Source organism: Schistocerca piceifrons, chromosome 4, assembly GCF_021461385.2.
Source record: "Schistocerca piceifrons isolate TAMUIC-IGC-003096 chromosome 4, iqSchPice1.1, whole genome shotgun sequence".
Classification (NCBI taxonomy): Eukaryota; Metazoa; Arthropoda; class Insecta; order Orthoptera; family Acrididae; genus Schistocerca; species Schistocerca piceifrons.
In genome coordinates, this window is record NC_060141.1 from 275,285,577 (window position 1) to 275,299,939 (window position 14,363).

Consider the following 14,363-nt stretch of genomic DNA (forward strand, 5'->3'; position numbering starts at 1 on the left):
TCCATTCGAGATTAGAGACTGCCCTTTGCTCTGCATACACAGATTTGACCAATCAGAGACTTTAAATTGGGAGAAAAGGAAAAAAAAGATTCAGCTTTGTGGCCTCTTTCCGACTCGTTCATGCCGTGTCTTTTTCTAACGACATGACAAGGATGTAACCACAGCCCTCCATAAAAAGACTATCTTCCCTGTAATGTCCATTTCGAAGTTTCTGAAGAATGGCCATAAACTCACTAAAAGCCTTGTGCCTTCACAAATGCGTTCTGTAACAGAGTCCAGACGTCTGGGCGCCAGTGACCTGCCCCACGAAAATTCGCAGAAAGCTCACAGTTGTCTCATCGACTTCCTGCCTAATAAGGCACCATCCTCTGCTTTATTGCCTGTCTTCAATGTGCTGGCCTTCGCAGCGGAGCCTTCTCAGCGCTAGTCAGCCCACCTGGACGCGACTGCCGACCGACCGGCGCTGTCCAACGTGTCTGCACTACGAGACTGCGGAACTCGACAGTCCAGCCCATCCTCTGCTTTATTGCCGGTCTTCAATGTTTTGCCCCTTGCAGCGGCGTCTCCGCGGCGCTAGTCAGCCTACCTGGACGCAGTCCCTGACCAACCGGCATCATCCAACGTGTCTATAAATGAGACTGCGGAACTCAGCAGTCCACAAATTTTTTCACCAGGTTCTGCAGAAAAAAAACGCTCCCCTCGGCGCTCAGCCGCCTTACGCTTTTACTGCAGTCATTTAAAATGGCACCCCATTCCATTGAACGCAGGTAAAGCTTACCGCTATTCCGTCACTAGAGTACACAAGCAAGAGCATTAATTACTGCCCACCATTTCATCATGATGTATGAAGTCAGATCGTAATAAAGATCATCCTCCCTATGAACATTAAGTGGCATGAGAGAGAGTGCCATGCAATATCTTAGTTGTTGTTGTGGCTGCTGAACTGGTGTGGTTGATGTGGCCTGCTCCTCTTAAAGTTGCTATGTTTCTTTTGACGTTGGTCTAATGATCATTGTGCGTCTGGACGTTGGTGGATGGACACTGGCTTATCGTTGATATATGTGGAGCATTTGTTGGTACTTTGGACAACCTCTCCGTAAGACGGGGCGATCCTTTTCCAAATTTCATTATTTGGAAGGAGTCGTTTTCGGCACTGTAGAGTTCCGGGAGTGGTCATTACAAGCTCAATGCTGGAAGATGGCCCTCATTTGTCATATGCTCGAAGAGCTAGCATGTCTCACATGGCCCTTCTTTTCGAAATGCAATCGTCCACTCAATGTTTAGTGTAGAGTGTGCGTTGAAGAGTATTTATTCTGTCATTGCTTTTACCCTTTGATAAGATGATGATGTAAATAAGTAGAATTCGCAAATTTATAATTTGTGTTCTTTAAAAAAGACAACGGCCATGGGTTTTGTCTAGTCGGTGTAGGAATCAAGATGATATTTTGTTCTGTAGCCTTGGTGGATCTTAACTTCTCATTTGATGTGCATTTGTTGTGCGGCGTTGAGCTCAAGAAACTTTTCTGCCTAATAAATGATGACGGGTAGCATTTTATTTGTTGATCTCCGAGTGTCGTCCATTGTTGGCTGCTGATGCTACAGTTAAGATTGCTGATGTTTGATGATACACCTTTGGGTCGTCTTCTCTGGGCCCTTGGCGGTATAATGAGAAGTTTACGGTATGTCTAATATTCGTTTGGATGGATTAGAGTCTGTTGTCGATGGATGAGGTTTGTGTTGGCGTTTGCTTCACTTGTGTGACAGCAATTTTTTCTTTGTTGAGGGTTAATTGGTGGGCGACATTATGCGGTTTTCCACGTCGGACTTCCTAGCCTATCAAAAATGTTCAAATGTGTGTGAAATCTTATGTGACTTAACTTCTAAGGTCATTAGTCCCTAAGCTTACACACTATTTAACCTAAACTATCCTAAGTACAAACACACGCACGCATGCCCGAGGGAGGACTCGAACCTCCGCCGGGACCAGCCGCACAGTCCTTGACTGCAGCGCCTTAGACCGCTCGGCTAATCCCGCGCGCCTCCTAGCCTATCCCTAGAATTCTTCGCCTTACTAGAGGAACGTGTGCTTGTACACACAGGTAGGGCCTGACTGCTTTTCGTGCCCTAACAAGCTGGCCAGTCCAGAATGTCTCGCCTAGTCCTATTCGGCTATGGGGCAATTTTGTGAAAAACTAGCTATTTAATTAGATGTCCTTTGTTTCTCGGGCAGGAATTATCTCCGAGTAGCAGTTCGTTGCCAAAGGAAGGTTGAAAGTTAACACACTGATCGCGACACGCTCGCGGCTCTCCGGATTCCAACCGGTGTGTACAATCCTCAGCAATTGGCTCGGGCTGCTCGTAGCTAAATGAGGTCCAGGTCAGGATGCCTACTTCAGATGGTAAAAAGCGGCGACCACGATAGTTACAGGTCGACACCTGGGTCGTACTAAAGAGACCCGTATGACGGTTTACGCTGGTCCTCCTCCATTGATTGCGCCGGCGACACCCGGCGGCAGCGGCAGCGACGGCGACAGCGACGGAGAGCGGTTGTTGCTCCGCCGGCGACCGACTGCGCTCGGCCGTTTCCGGCAGCGTCCGGCGAATGGCGGGCGGCGACGGTGGCGCGCCCGCGGTGGGGTGGCGCAGTGGCCGCACTGGCGCGGCGCCGGGACCACGTGTTGGCGTCGCCAGGCCGCGCGCCCCTCGTAAACAACGTGACTGACGGACGCGCTCGGCCGTCTGACAGCCGCCGCTGCCGCGCGGACCAGCCCCACGCCTCTTGCGGAGCTTCCGGCCTCGTAGGCCTCGGCTGCGTAAATAACGCGCGTACAAGCGGCCATCCGCTGCTTCCAAACTATTAGGGATTACTGATCACTCGCTGATTTTTCAGCTTCCGAAACTTTTTTTACGCCACTCCTCTTTATAGAGTAGCGCAAGCGGAGTGACACTTGTCAGTTCTCGGATCAGTAGTGAAACCTGCCATCAATATAGGCTGTAGCTATGTCGTTTCGCTTCATTGCAGATGTTTCCACTTTCGTTATCTTCTATTATTAGCTTGCTTAGAACTTTCTTCCACAGACCCACAAGGTATTTCCGTTTGCGTTCTCGTTCTTCCAGTGACAATGAACTTCGTCAGAATAGCCAACGATACGAGCGCGTTTCACGTGGTTTCTACTGATGAGGTCCCACATGCAGAATTGTGACATCTGTCAACTGCGACATGAGAAAGCTACTTTCGTATGAATGTTTATGGGATTTATTTTCTGTCAGTATGGAAGCAAAATATTGATGCCTAAAATGAGGACACTAGAATTTCTCTCTACGAAGAGAGGAAGGAACTTCTCAGTGAAAGCCAAGACTACGAACATCCACGTACAGATGACTTTCCTTGCGACAAACTGTGTGCTGTGTGGATTTATCCTTCTACTACACGTCTGCTGCACTTCTTCCAAGCTGATGACCGAGGATGGTAAGTTATTGAAACATTTACTAATTTCTCTTTCGCTTTTCAGGCCGTTGAATATGCAGCGCACGCACGGGCTGGAAATTTCTTTTGAGATAAAACGCAAATGCCCTATGTCTTTTGCACTGGGATAAACGTTATCTTCCCGTGACATTCAGGTCATTGCGTGCAAACATTCTGATAAACGTAAAGGATTTGAAGATTGCAAAACAAGCGTTATTATGTGTAAGATTTCACTCTAAAATTATCCAGCGCACCGAATTTCGTGCAGGAAATGTGACACGGAAGGTCTTAATTTAACTATGTAGCCTGCCTGGCGTGGTTTAGCGCGATTACGGTAATAGTGGCTTTTCGTTCCTAGGTTCTACACTACTTTTCTTCCTTTTATTATACCTGCAGCTGCTTTTGATAATGGAACGTAAGCTTCATGCAAGGTTGAGATAAAAACCAATATTTCCCGACGTAATATTTCTGTTTCGCTATTAACGTTCCATGCTTAATATAATATCAAATATATCCATGAAGAAGCAACATTACCGTACTACTTCAACTTGTGATGATATAATATTGACAGAATATACATTTACTCCAGGGAGGAATTTTCGAAAACATCAAACTTTCACCTTAAGACGTCGATGCATCCGCTGTTCACAATAATAAATGATCGGAAGAAATACCTTGTCGTTATATTATCATACTCACCGAACGCTGCGCTCCAGTCACGTTCTTCTCGGCTAGTAGAAAATCTTTTTAATGACAGCTACCTTCCACAAGCATACAGCATTCTGTGATTACATGAAACGAGTTTTGTGTTTCCTGTCGCGCTTAGCATGACGAGTAGTACTTAACACTTATTTATGAAAAACATTCTATCGAGATGAACATAAGAAGTTTATTTCAATCAGTGCACTACGTATCAAAAATTATCTCATTTTGCTTGTACATTGGTCCTCAACCACTATAATTTTTTTGAAGAACAACAATTTTCCACAATTGGTTTTAAGTTTAACGTCTCTTTATTCCTACTTACAGAGTTGTTTCGGCTATGAGTCAACAAGTTCCCTCATTTTATACCATCGTGAAAAATTCTCTAGGTCCTGTGCAAAATACACTTAAATACATTGTGAAAGTTTATGACGTGCCCCTATGAACTCAAGTCATAATTTTGTTAATGTCTTCGTTGCACTGCATACTAAGGAGAGGTACAGGTCCGTTACATTTTTTTACAGATGTTGATAAATGTCATAAAAAACAATCAAACAAATAAAATGCTTATAGCAAAGGAACTGTTCTGTCATCAAAGAATGAAATAAATATTTGTTTCCTTGTAATAATGAGTAGACTGCACGGGTTGACCAAGGTGTTAAATTATGTTCACCTTCCAAGGTATGAATAATTGAACAAGTTGCTGTGTTTAAGAAAACACTTTCAAAAACGTACTGAAACACGTCCTTAAATAACGTCACCAAATTTTGGGCCCGGAGTGAAGTTAGACACACGAATAATTAGTCAGTCCAAGTAGATGTAACATCCAGATAAAAGTTACTGCATGCGGCGATGAGCACATTGTGAATGTGTCCGTGACCAGAAGACAATACTTGGGATACACAGAGGAACAACGGACCGGTGCGAAGCTCCAGGCATAGCAGACGGTTAGGTGTCGGTGCGGCCGCCCCTGCTACTGAGTTCAACGGTATCAGATTACAACGTACGATGCCACCCGTAATTACCAGTCTTGCGTGCAAAGGTTTCCGTTCTTCTTCAACAGGAGAGACGTAACGTGGCTACTGCTCATCGTTGAAACGACAGGACACATTTCTTCCACACAGTTTTAACATTTCACGAGCCTACTTTAGTATGACCACTTCAGCGGACTCGCAGTCTAGCTCATCGGACAGGTAGCGGAAGCCAAGAGCTACGTACGCCTGTTGGGACACCACTGTAGATATCTCGAGAAGTGAAAAAGAAAACTAGACCCAAAGGACAGTGTAGCAATCCAGGTGCCGACTTGCTGCCAACAGTTTCGTGTTATCACCTCTTGATCTACATAATTGGTAGGAACGCGAGACGTGGTTCTGCTCTGCTCATTAAACTGTCGGAGTCGGCCCGCTCCCAGCGGCTACGGCTTAGAACGACAATGGAGAACAGGGAACTGTATTTAATTCACCTTCTGTGAATTTACTGCCGGGCGTAATGTGCCTCGTGCAGCGTTTCTGTAATGTCAGTTTAATAATTCCCACAACAGCAGGAGAGCATTTGTTTAATAGTTCCTCATTTCATTAGCCAGCTACTTTGTATGAACGCGGCGTTTTGATGTGGATGTTTAATACGTTCCTAGTATAACATTGATTTTACGTTTCCATAGACCTGGTGTGTAAAATCCCATAATCTGCATATTCGTTTGTGTTTCAATTGTGGACTGAGATATTTTCCGGTAACCAGTATGGTTTAGTGTATACCATAAATGTCGATAATCTTGTGCAGTATCCGGCAAAGGGGAATGTGGGAGAGTCGTATGTGCAATGATGTGTAACTTCATAGATTGGAATCACACAATACCGTCACACAATCTGGGTTTGGAAGTTTGTTTGGCCGTTTGAGTCATATGATCTACCAGAAAATAGGAGAGCGACCCAAACGGTAAATCATACAAGAGAAGAACCAAATCCGGACAGTGTGTAAATAACAAATGGACGGTTTGTGGACACAAACATTTGGTCTACGCACCTCAAGCCTACAATCAGAAGAAAAGGGAATAACTTCAGTCCACTTTGCCAGATGACGCATGTTGATAGGAACTCGCGAAACTGGCAAAGAGAAATTTAATATGTCAACGTACTTAATATCTATGGGGTGCCATTGACTGGCAGTTGACAGCCGTTCATTCAAAGGAAAACACTAATCAAAAGGCTAGCACCTCTTCATTCCTAAAACAGCTCCTCTAGGCCATGCTGAAATTACTAAACTATAACATTTTAAGGCTAGCACATTCATGTAACAGAGACAGACTGTCACATGGTAGCTCCCAGTTGTAATACAACTCATTTAATGCTAAGATATTCATTGGAATTTGTGATACTTCCGCATACGGCCTGCATCTGTACAAGTATAACGAACGTTTCGATCAATGTGACTATTATTCATAGAATAAGTGAATCACACACGAAAGGGCATCATACGCAAAGAAATTTTACAAGTAGGCCTGCGCATATCTCACGTCGAATGTGTAACACAAAGATAGGGGTGCTAACATTTATTTTTGTTTCTGGTTTCTGGGGAAGTTAAATTCACTCGATGTGAAGTCATTACACAAATCAGACTTTAAAAGATGATGAGAAGATGTTGGACGTAGCTCTATGCACCCAGTGAAAACCATTTGTCCATATCGTGGATCCCAAAATAGGTCACTACAGCAGGTGATGAAGTGGCGTATTATAATTGCAGGACTTGTGTGTTATGTAACTTATTTCCCACACTTTACTTTTACCGAAGAGTACGTTAATTTCGTCCGTTCAATTATTGCGCTGCGCCATTCTTCTCGGTAATGGGACAGTAAATGTAAAGGTAATTTGACAATTGTCCCACATGGGACTTGATTACACTTCGCAGAAAATAATTACAATTTGTGAGACCCATGTAAAGGAATCTGTAACATCGCTGGTTTTGACAACAGCTTAAGAGAGACAGGAAATCATGTCCCCTGAGTGAAATAATTGGAAAGATCATGGAGAGTTAGTGCATGCTAAAGCGAGTACAGTGGTTTTTATGGAGATATAGTTTAAATACATTACTTATGACATACGTTTTGGAGTTCGCATTGCCGTTAACTTTTGTTTAACGTTTACGAAAATGACGGCCGTTAATTTAGTCTCAGAAATATCTGAATAAACCGATTAGAATTATATTATACAAAAATAATTACGGAACTGTGTCAACAGTTACGTAGGATATATTCAAATCGTATGGAGTTATAACGTTTACTTTTTTTTTCACTTATGGCACCTAATGTTGTTTAATATTAATCGCCTCAGTTACCTTAGAAATACTTTTTTATTGATTATGTTTCATAGTTACACTTGCATGATAAAGTTTTCAATTAATGAACTGCAATTTTTCAAGTGGCTATGCAGCACCATATCAGTTGTCAGTTCCGCGAAATGACGTCAGTTTTCTGAGACACATATACATCATAGCTCTGGATACAGAATGTCAAGACCTCTGAATGAGAAGCTTTCCTTACATTTATGTTTTCCAGCGACTGTAGGCTAGAGCCAATGAGGCACTTCCATGTGTTACATGTACGTACCGAATCGTGGTCTGAATCTGCAGCGAGGCATCGTTCCATAATTGCGGACATGACCTAATCTCCCGTATCATAGTCTGAGACCAGGCGGCTTAAAGACTACCGTTAACATGATGCTATCACGAGCTGGCCTCTTACGTGACACGTGCGATCGGAGCAATGCATGATACGGAAGGAAGATGGCCTCATCCTGCGAAGAGAACAAAGCGATTAGCAGCGTCTAGGATCTGTTTCCATTGTAATACCTCATGATGCAGATAACGGAAAACTGATTGACCTTCTAGTATTATATAGTGGGTGAGTAGTTGTTCTATCGTAATGAGCGACATAAGTAAATACATTTGAAAATTTAACTTCTCAAACATATTCAGTGTAGTCGTGGGTGTATCACACAACAATTTCAAAACTTCAATCAAAAGAGAAAGGTATAGCAACAAATTTAAAATTCGTATAGTATGTATATCCGAGCCGGAAGTATAAAGAGAGCTTAGATGGACGTTATTTCTTATGTCTCCATTAATTTTCATTTCAGCGTAATAGCTGGAACTATAGCATTTGTTCCGCAGTCTTTAACTTTTATTGAGCACGGCATTAAGTACTTTTGGTCTAATTTTGGTCTAATAACACTGATCACAGTTGTTCTTTCCGGTTATTTTCCTCGGCACTGATACCTGTATTCTGTTTTCGCTGCGTTCGAGTCCGCTTAATAGCCCACGAATGTACATAAATTTTCATTAAACGCAAGGTACGAGGTGCGGGCTAAGCGAGCGTTCCCTCAGATATACGACCCTTTTCAGGGGGCTCCCGCACGTTCCCCGTGTTTGCCGTTTACTGTCGTCGGTCACGCTAAGCGGGGTGAAATTCTGTGGGGGAAGAGTCGGCAGTATTTCGTACAGTTGCAACAGGAGGGGTAGCGGGCTAATGTTATTAGAAACCTGGTCGCTAGGGAACCGTTGCTGGGGGTCGGTGTCGCGCGTGTGTTGTTTGCCTCCGCGCAGGGCACTTCATGAGAGTTTAACGCTCTCCCGGCTGGCTCACAGTTTTTCTAAGCTGTGTAAGTTTTACGTGAATGTGAGGGAGGGGGGGGGGGGGGAGAGGGCGCACCTACACACACACACACACACACACACACACACACACACACACACACACACACGCACAATGTATGAAAGTGTATTATGAACAATGGACGTTGAAATCGCCTCCTCTCTGATTTCTTCGACTGTTGTCTTTTGTGCCACTATATTATAACCAGCAGCTGTCTTTGTTTTCTCTGACAGAATTGTGTCCAGTTTCGTAGGATAATTACGCGACACAAAGTCTTCACATAAATTTTATGAACTAGAGTTGCTGATACTCGGAATGCGTAATCAGCACTGGAATGGCTTTATTTATTGTAACTATAAAATACCTGAAAAATTGCTATTCTTAAAGGCAGAAGCAACGAATCTAGTAACTCTGTATTTATCAAACATCGTCTCCGATGTTACTTTACATCTCACCTCTCTTTTACCAGAATCATCAACTGAAAATGGTACGCTAAACTAATGCAACAACTAAATGCATCTCGAACCTTCTCGAAAGATTCAGATTTGTTGTTAAACGTTTTTGATGGAAAATACTACTTTATTTATTTTTAATTATCCTAAGGTAAGAGTGGAGTACTAATTTTTTAGAAAAGAACTACGTGGTGCCCTTTTCTATGTGTGTGCTTCGAAGTTTGAATCTGACATTGTCATATCTGACTACGTGTAATAAATGTATATTTATTGGATTTCTAATTGATTGCTTTGCAAAAGACTGACACATCGATAGTCGACCTGGGAATTATTGTGTGTACATAAACTTATTAATTCAGTGCTAATTTCCGCGTCTTGTCACTAGGAATATGCATCAGAAACTTACTGCTCTCTCTCTGAAGCTAATGACCATATAACGCTTAGAGACTATCATTTTGTTTAAGAGATGTAAGTATCAAACTTACACTTCTTAATGTTGAATAAAAACTGCTCGGTTTACTTCCTCCAATGTAATCCGGACATGTAGATGAGGCGGAAACGTGGGATATCCTATTCTTCAGGAATGAGTTTCATAGTAATGTGATAGATGACAATATCACAACTACACGACTAGTACGGAACTGTTTTATAGACCGCTGACGTAGTAATAGCTTCTTCGACTGTTGCTAAAACATTGTTGAGGACACGTATTCTACCTAGTGAGTCAATTGGATCTATCCTAATACCTTCCACTGACAAGTGTAATTCAGAACAGTGGTGAGCCCAAAATTATGGCTGAGTGATTCAGAATGAAAACAGGAGTCAGAGTGGTCAAGCATTACTGGGAGTTTTCGACGTTATGTTACGACCAGTCCAAGTCTTCTGTACTGACGATTTCAGATGACCCACACTCGACATCCATTTCTGTCGCGACTGTCGAGTACGACATCAAGCGGAGAAACTGGGTGGTTATAATTAACGTGAAGCTAGTCGCAGAGATCCAGAGTCGGCTGCAATCATCGTACAGCGGCGAAACTTGGTAGATATGCTAATGCGTTAATGCGGAACGGATGTACGCTGGAAAATAATGAGTTCCAATTTTGGCCACCAGGTGCAAGTGTCGCTCTGTACAGCATCTCGTCGACGTCTCTCGTGTTCGTATTGAACAAACTGTGTAAGCAGCCTTCAATAATAAAATTAACATTATGCCTTCCCGACTTGTTTGACCGTTTCTGCTCACGCATTCTTACTACTTCATTACATACGGAAATATTTCTATGCGTCTTTCTCGCATTCTCAACGCCAGATTTTCACCTGGGGGCCAAAATTGGAGCAATTTTTTTTACAGCCTAGTTCGGTTCCGCATTAATGAATCAGAATATTTACAAAGTTTCACTGCCATACGGTAATTAGAGCCAACACTGAATCGCTGAGAGTAGCTGCAATTTAATTAGAACCATCTGGTACCTCGGCTTGATTTCACACGTAAGAGTCACGGCAGGATATGGTAAGAGTTTCACATAACTCCGCGCGCGGAATCGTGGTTTGAGGCGTCATGTCACGGGCGGTGCGACCCCTCCCGCTGGAGGTTCGAATCCTCCCTCGGGCATGGGTATATGTGTTGTTGTTAGCATAACTTAAAGTAGTGTGTAAGTCTAGGGACCGATGACCTAAGCTGTTTGGTTCCTTACAAATTCACACACATCTGAACATCTGTACGCCCGTCTGCGGCTCCTTGTAGAAATTCCTTGAATAATCGTGAATGACCGCCCAACCCCCAGCTTTTTTTTTTTTTAAATTTGTCAGGGACAACGACATTTACACCTACATCTATGTCCTACACGCCATCTTATGGGGAGTGTGGGGAGTGGCGGAGAGTACTTTGTATACCACTGTCAGATTGCCCCAATTACTCTTCCAGTTGCGATTGGTGGGTGGTAAGTACCACTTCATGTGAACAAGAATCTCATTTTACATTCATGGACTTTTAGCGAGATATACTCGACGCGCAGGTCGCCGAAGTGGCGTCAAATCGAAAGACCTGCACCAGGCGAACGGTCTACCCGACGGGAGGCCCTAGCCACACGACATTTCCATTTTATTAGCGAGATATACGTAAAATTAAGCAAAATATTGGGTGACTCCTCTAGGAACGTACGCTCTCTGAATTTTAACAGTAAACCACACCGTGACGCACAATGCTTCTCTTGTAGCGTCTGATACTGCAATAAGAATAACCTTCACGCTTTCGAGCTACTAAACTATACTCGCTGCTCTTCTTTGGATCTTCTCCATTTCCTCTGCCACGCCTGTCAGACAGACGAGCAATATTCAAGCACCGGTCGAATAAGGGTTAACCTGTATTCTTTGTGGGAGGATTTAACCTTCTGAGGATTCTTCAGTCAATCTCACTCTAGTATCTGCCTTACCTGCAGTTAGTTTTATGTGTTCGGTCCACTTTTATGTGAAACGAATGACTGCTCGTAGATATTTGATGGATTTAACTGCCACCATTTATTGTGTACAATCGTGTAATCAAACAAGAATGAGTGTTTTCTGCGTAATTAAGCGCAATGCGTTAAATTTATGTTGAGGGTCTATTGTCAATCCCTTTGACAAGCGTAAATCACCTGCAGCTCCTCCTGCATTTCGCTGTACATTTCCAACAGCCGCGATGTCTCTGTACACAACACAGTCATCCGCGGAAAGCCTCATGACACTTCCGACGCTGTCCAGTACGTCATCTATTGTACTAAACGACTAACTTGTTGCAAAGCGCATGGTTCCGATTACAGGTTTCCTATCTAACGGCTTGCCGGAGGCACCAAAAATCTGACTTTCGGTATTTCGTTTAATTGTTGACTACATTTAAAAAATTTAAAATGCTGACATAATCTACTCGTGAAAAGGTATAATCTTACGTTAAAGGTTAAAATCATTAATTCCGGCTGAACAGGCTTCGGAAGGCCCAACGGTACCGACCCACCACCATCTTATCCTCAGTCGTAAGCCTCACTGGATGCAGATGATGTGGGGCATATGATCAGCACACCGCTCTCCCAGCCGTTATCAGTTTTCGTGATCGGAGCCGCTACTTCTCAACCAAGTAGTTCTCAGATGGCCTCACAAGAGCTGATTGTACCCCGCTTGCCAGAAACGCTCGTCGGACTCAGACGGCCGTCAACTCAAGCGAAAGCAAAGTCCGACAGACATGAACTTCGTTAATGACGGGAACCGGTGTTACTACTGCGGTAAGCCGTTGGCTTAACCCAATTGGCCAAGTGTTAAGGTTAGAAACACTGTATATGTCTTCAGACAGCGTAACTTATGGCGCACAAATTACACAGACTATATTCACCCAGTGTTTGAAAATGAGAGCAACTAGCAACATCCATGAAATTTTCCATACAATTTCAAGCAGAAAAGGATTTTTTTTGTCGATGACACTCCCCACAAAATAATTACTACATTTTTGCTGTTCATACAGTAAAAATTAGGCATCAGGCATGATGTTTTAATTTAGTACTTGTTTACTATTAATTTTATTGACGTTTTGCAGAGAATATTTACGTACACCACAGAATTTACCTGCGAAGTTATCATTGTACGACACACAGTTCGTGAAGTATGACGCTGTTTTCACGCAGTGTTGCTTGTTTGGTGGCAGCTGCGTCGTCCATGGTGAGAGGTATTGTCTAAGATTTTGTGTTCTCGGCATATTCTTGACGCTGTGGATCCCGCAATATTGATTTTCCTAACGATATCCGAAATGAAACGTCCCATGCGTCTCGCTCCAATTAACATTCTGCGTTCAAAGTCTATTAATTCCGGTCGTTCGACCACAAACTAATCGGAAACCTAGCACATACCTGAGTACCTGTCTAAAAATGGCAACTCCGCCGTTGTACAGCATTTTTATAATTTGTATACGCGAATTACCGCCTTCTCTATACGTGCATATCCCTATACCATGAACTTCGTCACCTCATTTAATATCCGCAGCTACTGTGTACTGAATTTTAGTTTTTTCGACAAGCGTTGTTTACTGTAATTGGTATTTTTACTTCTCTGAAGAAACTAAGAACAATATATGATATTCGACAAATATAGCCGTATTTATATATTTACTGAACATTCCAGAATCAGCAGTTTCAGTCCTTATTGGAATGTCAAAATATTTACTGGTTCAGATTTTAGTGGCAGTTTTATCCGAAGGATCCCATTTTTGTGGTCAGCTGGCCAAAGCCTTACTTAAACTAAAACCTTTCACACAGTAAAAAATTATGTTTAAATATCAGTGGACCAGATACCGTATCAATCACAGCCTGGAGAGATGGCTTTGATTCGTTTGCATACTGAATTTCAATGGATTAATCATCACGCTGTAAAAGCGAAAATACGTAATATCAAGAGAGAATATGTTAAAATCACATTGGTTTTCACCAGCTGTCATAATCCACCTCATCGGTAAATACGCGAGCTGTTGAGATTCGCAAGGTCCAAAGTGACTCCCTGGTCAATAACGATGTTGCTCGCCTGCCGATTCCTGCAGGCACAGGAGCAAACATTGACCGAAGGCTCTGCCCATGGCAGACGGCTACAACGACGTCTCTGACCAGGAGTGTCTAACCCGCTTGCCACAAGCAATCCACAACAAGTACCAAAGCAGTCAAAAAAGTGAGCATCTACTACAGGAGTGGTAAAAAAAAATCCGTAATATTATATTTATGCAAAGTTATGATAAACTGAATATTTTCAATTTGAAACTCCCGCCACACGATGCTATTCTCTCGCTGGTCCATTCCTTTTCTTCCCCAGCAGTTGTTGTTGGTGTTAAGTATAATAGGCGGCTTTACAGTGCGGCCAAGGAATTAAAGGCTGAAAACTCCGTATCTAGAATGTCCCCACCCATCGAAAATGGTGAGCCCTCCAAATCTAAAGGTCCTAATGTGAGTTAACGAGCATTTCGCTCTCATTTAAATATATGACCTAAAGAGTCAGCCCACAGGAATTGTGAAATGAACCCTGTCGTCCAGGACCATGTCCCACAAAGACCGCAGTTTCGCGACGGGATGAGGATATTCACAGACGTCTATTG

The 14,363-nt window shown here is 43.0% G+C and overlaps 1 protein-coding gene across 1 annotated transcript in view; it reads left to right on the forward strand.

Annotated features, from left to right (window-relative positions):
- The first annotated feature begins 2,662 nt into the window (after window positions 1-2,662).
- Window positions 2,663-14,363, forward strand: part of LOC124795795 (nephrin-like) — a 718,423-nt gene continuing 706,722 nt past the window's right edge. Inside the window, exon 1 of the mRNA XM_047259875.1 lies at window positions 2,663-3,469. Coding sequence (XP_047115831.1) covers window positions 3,244-3,469 — 226 coding nt within the window. The 5' untranslated portion in view covers window positions 2,663-3,243. The remainder of the gene's footprint in view (window positions 3,470-14,363) is intronic.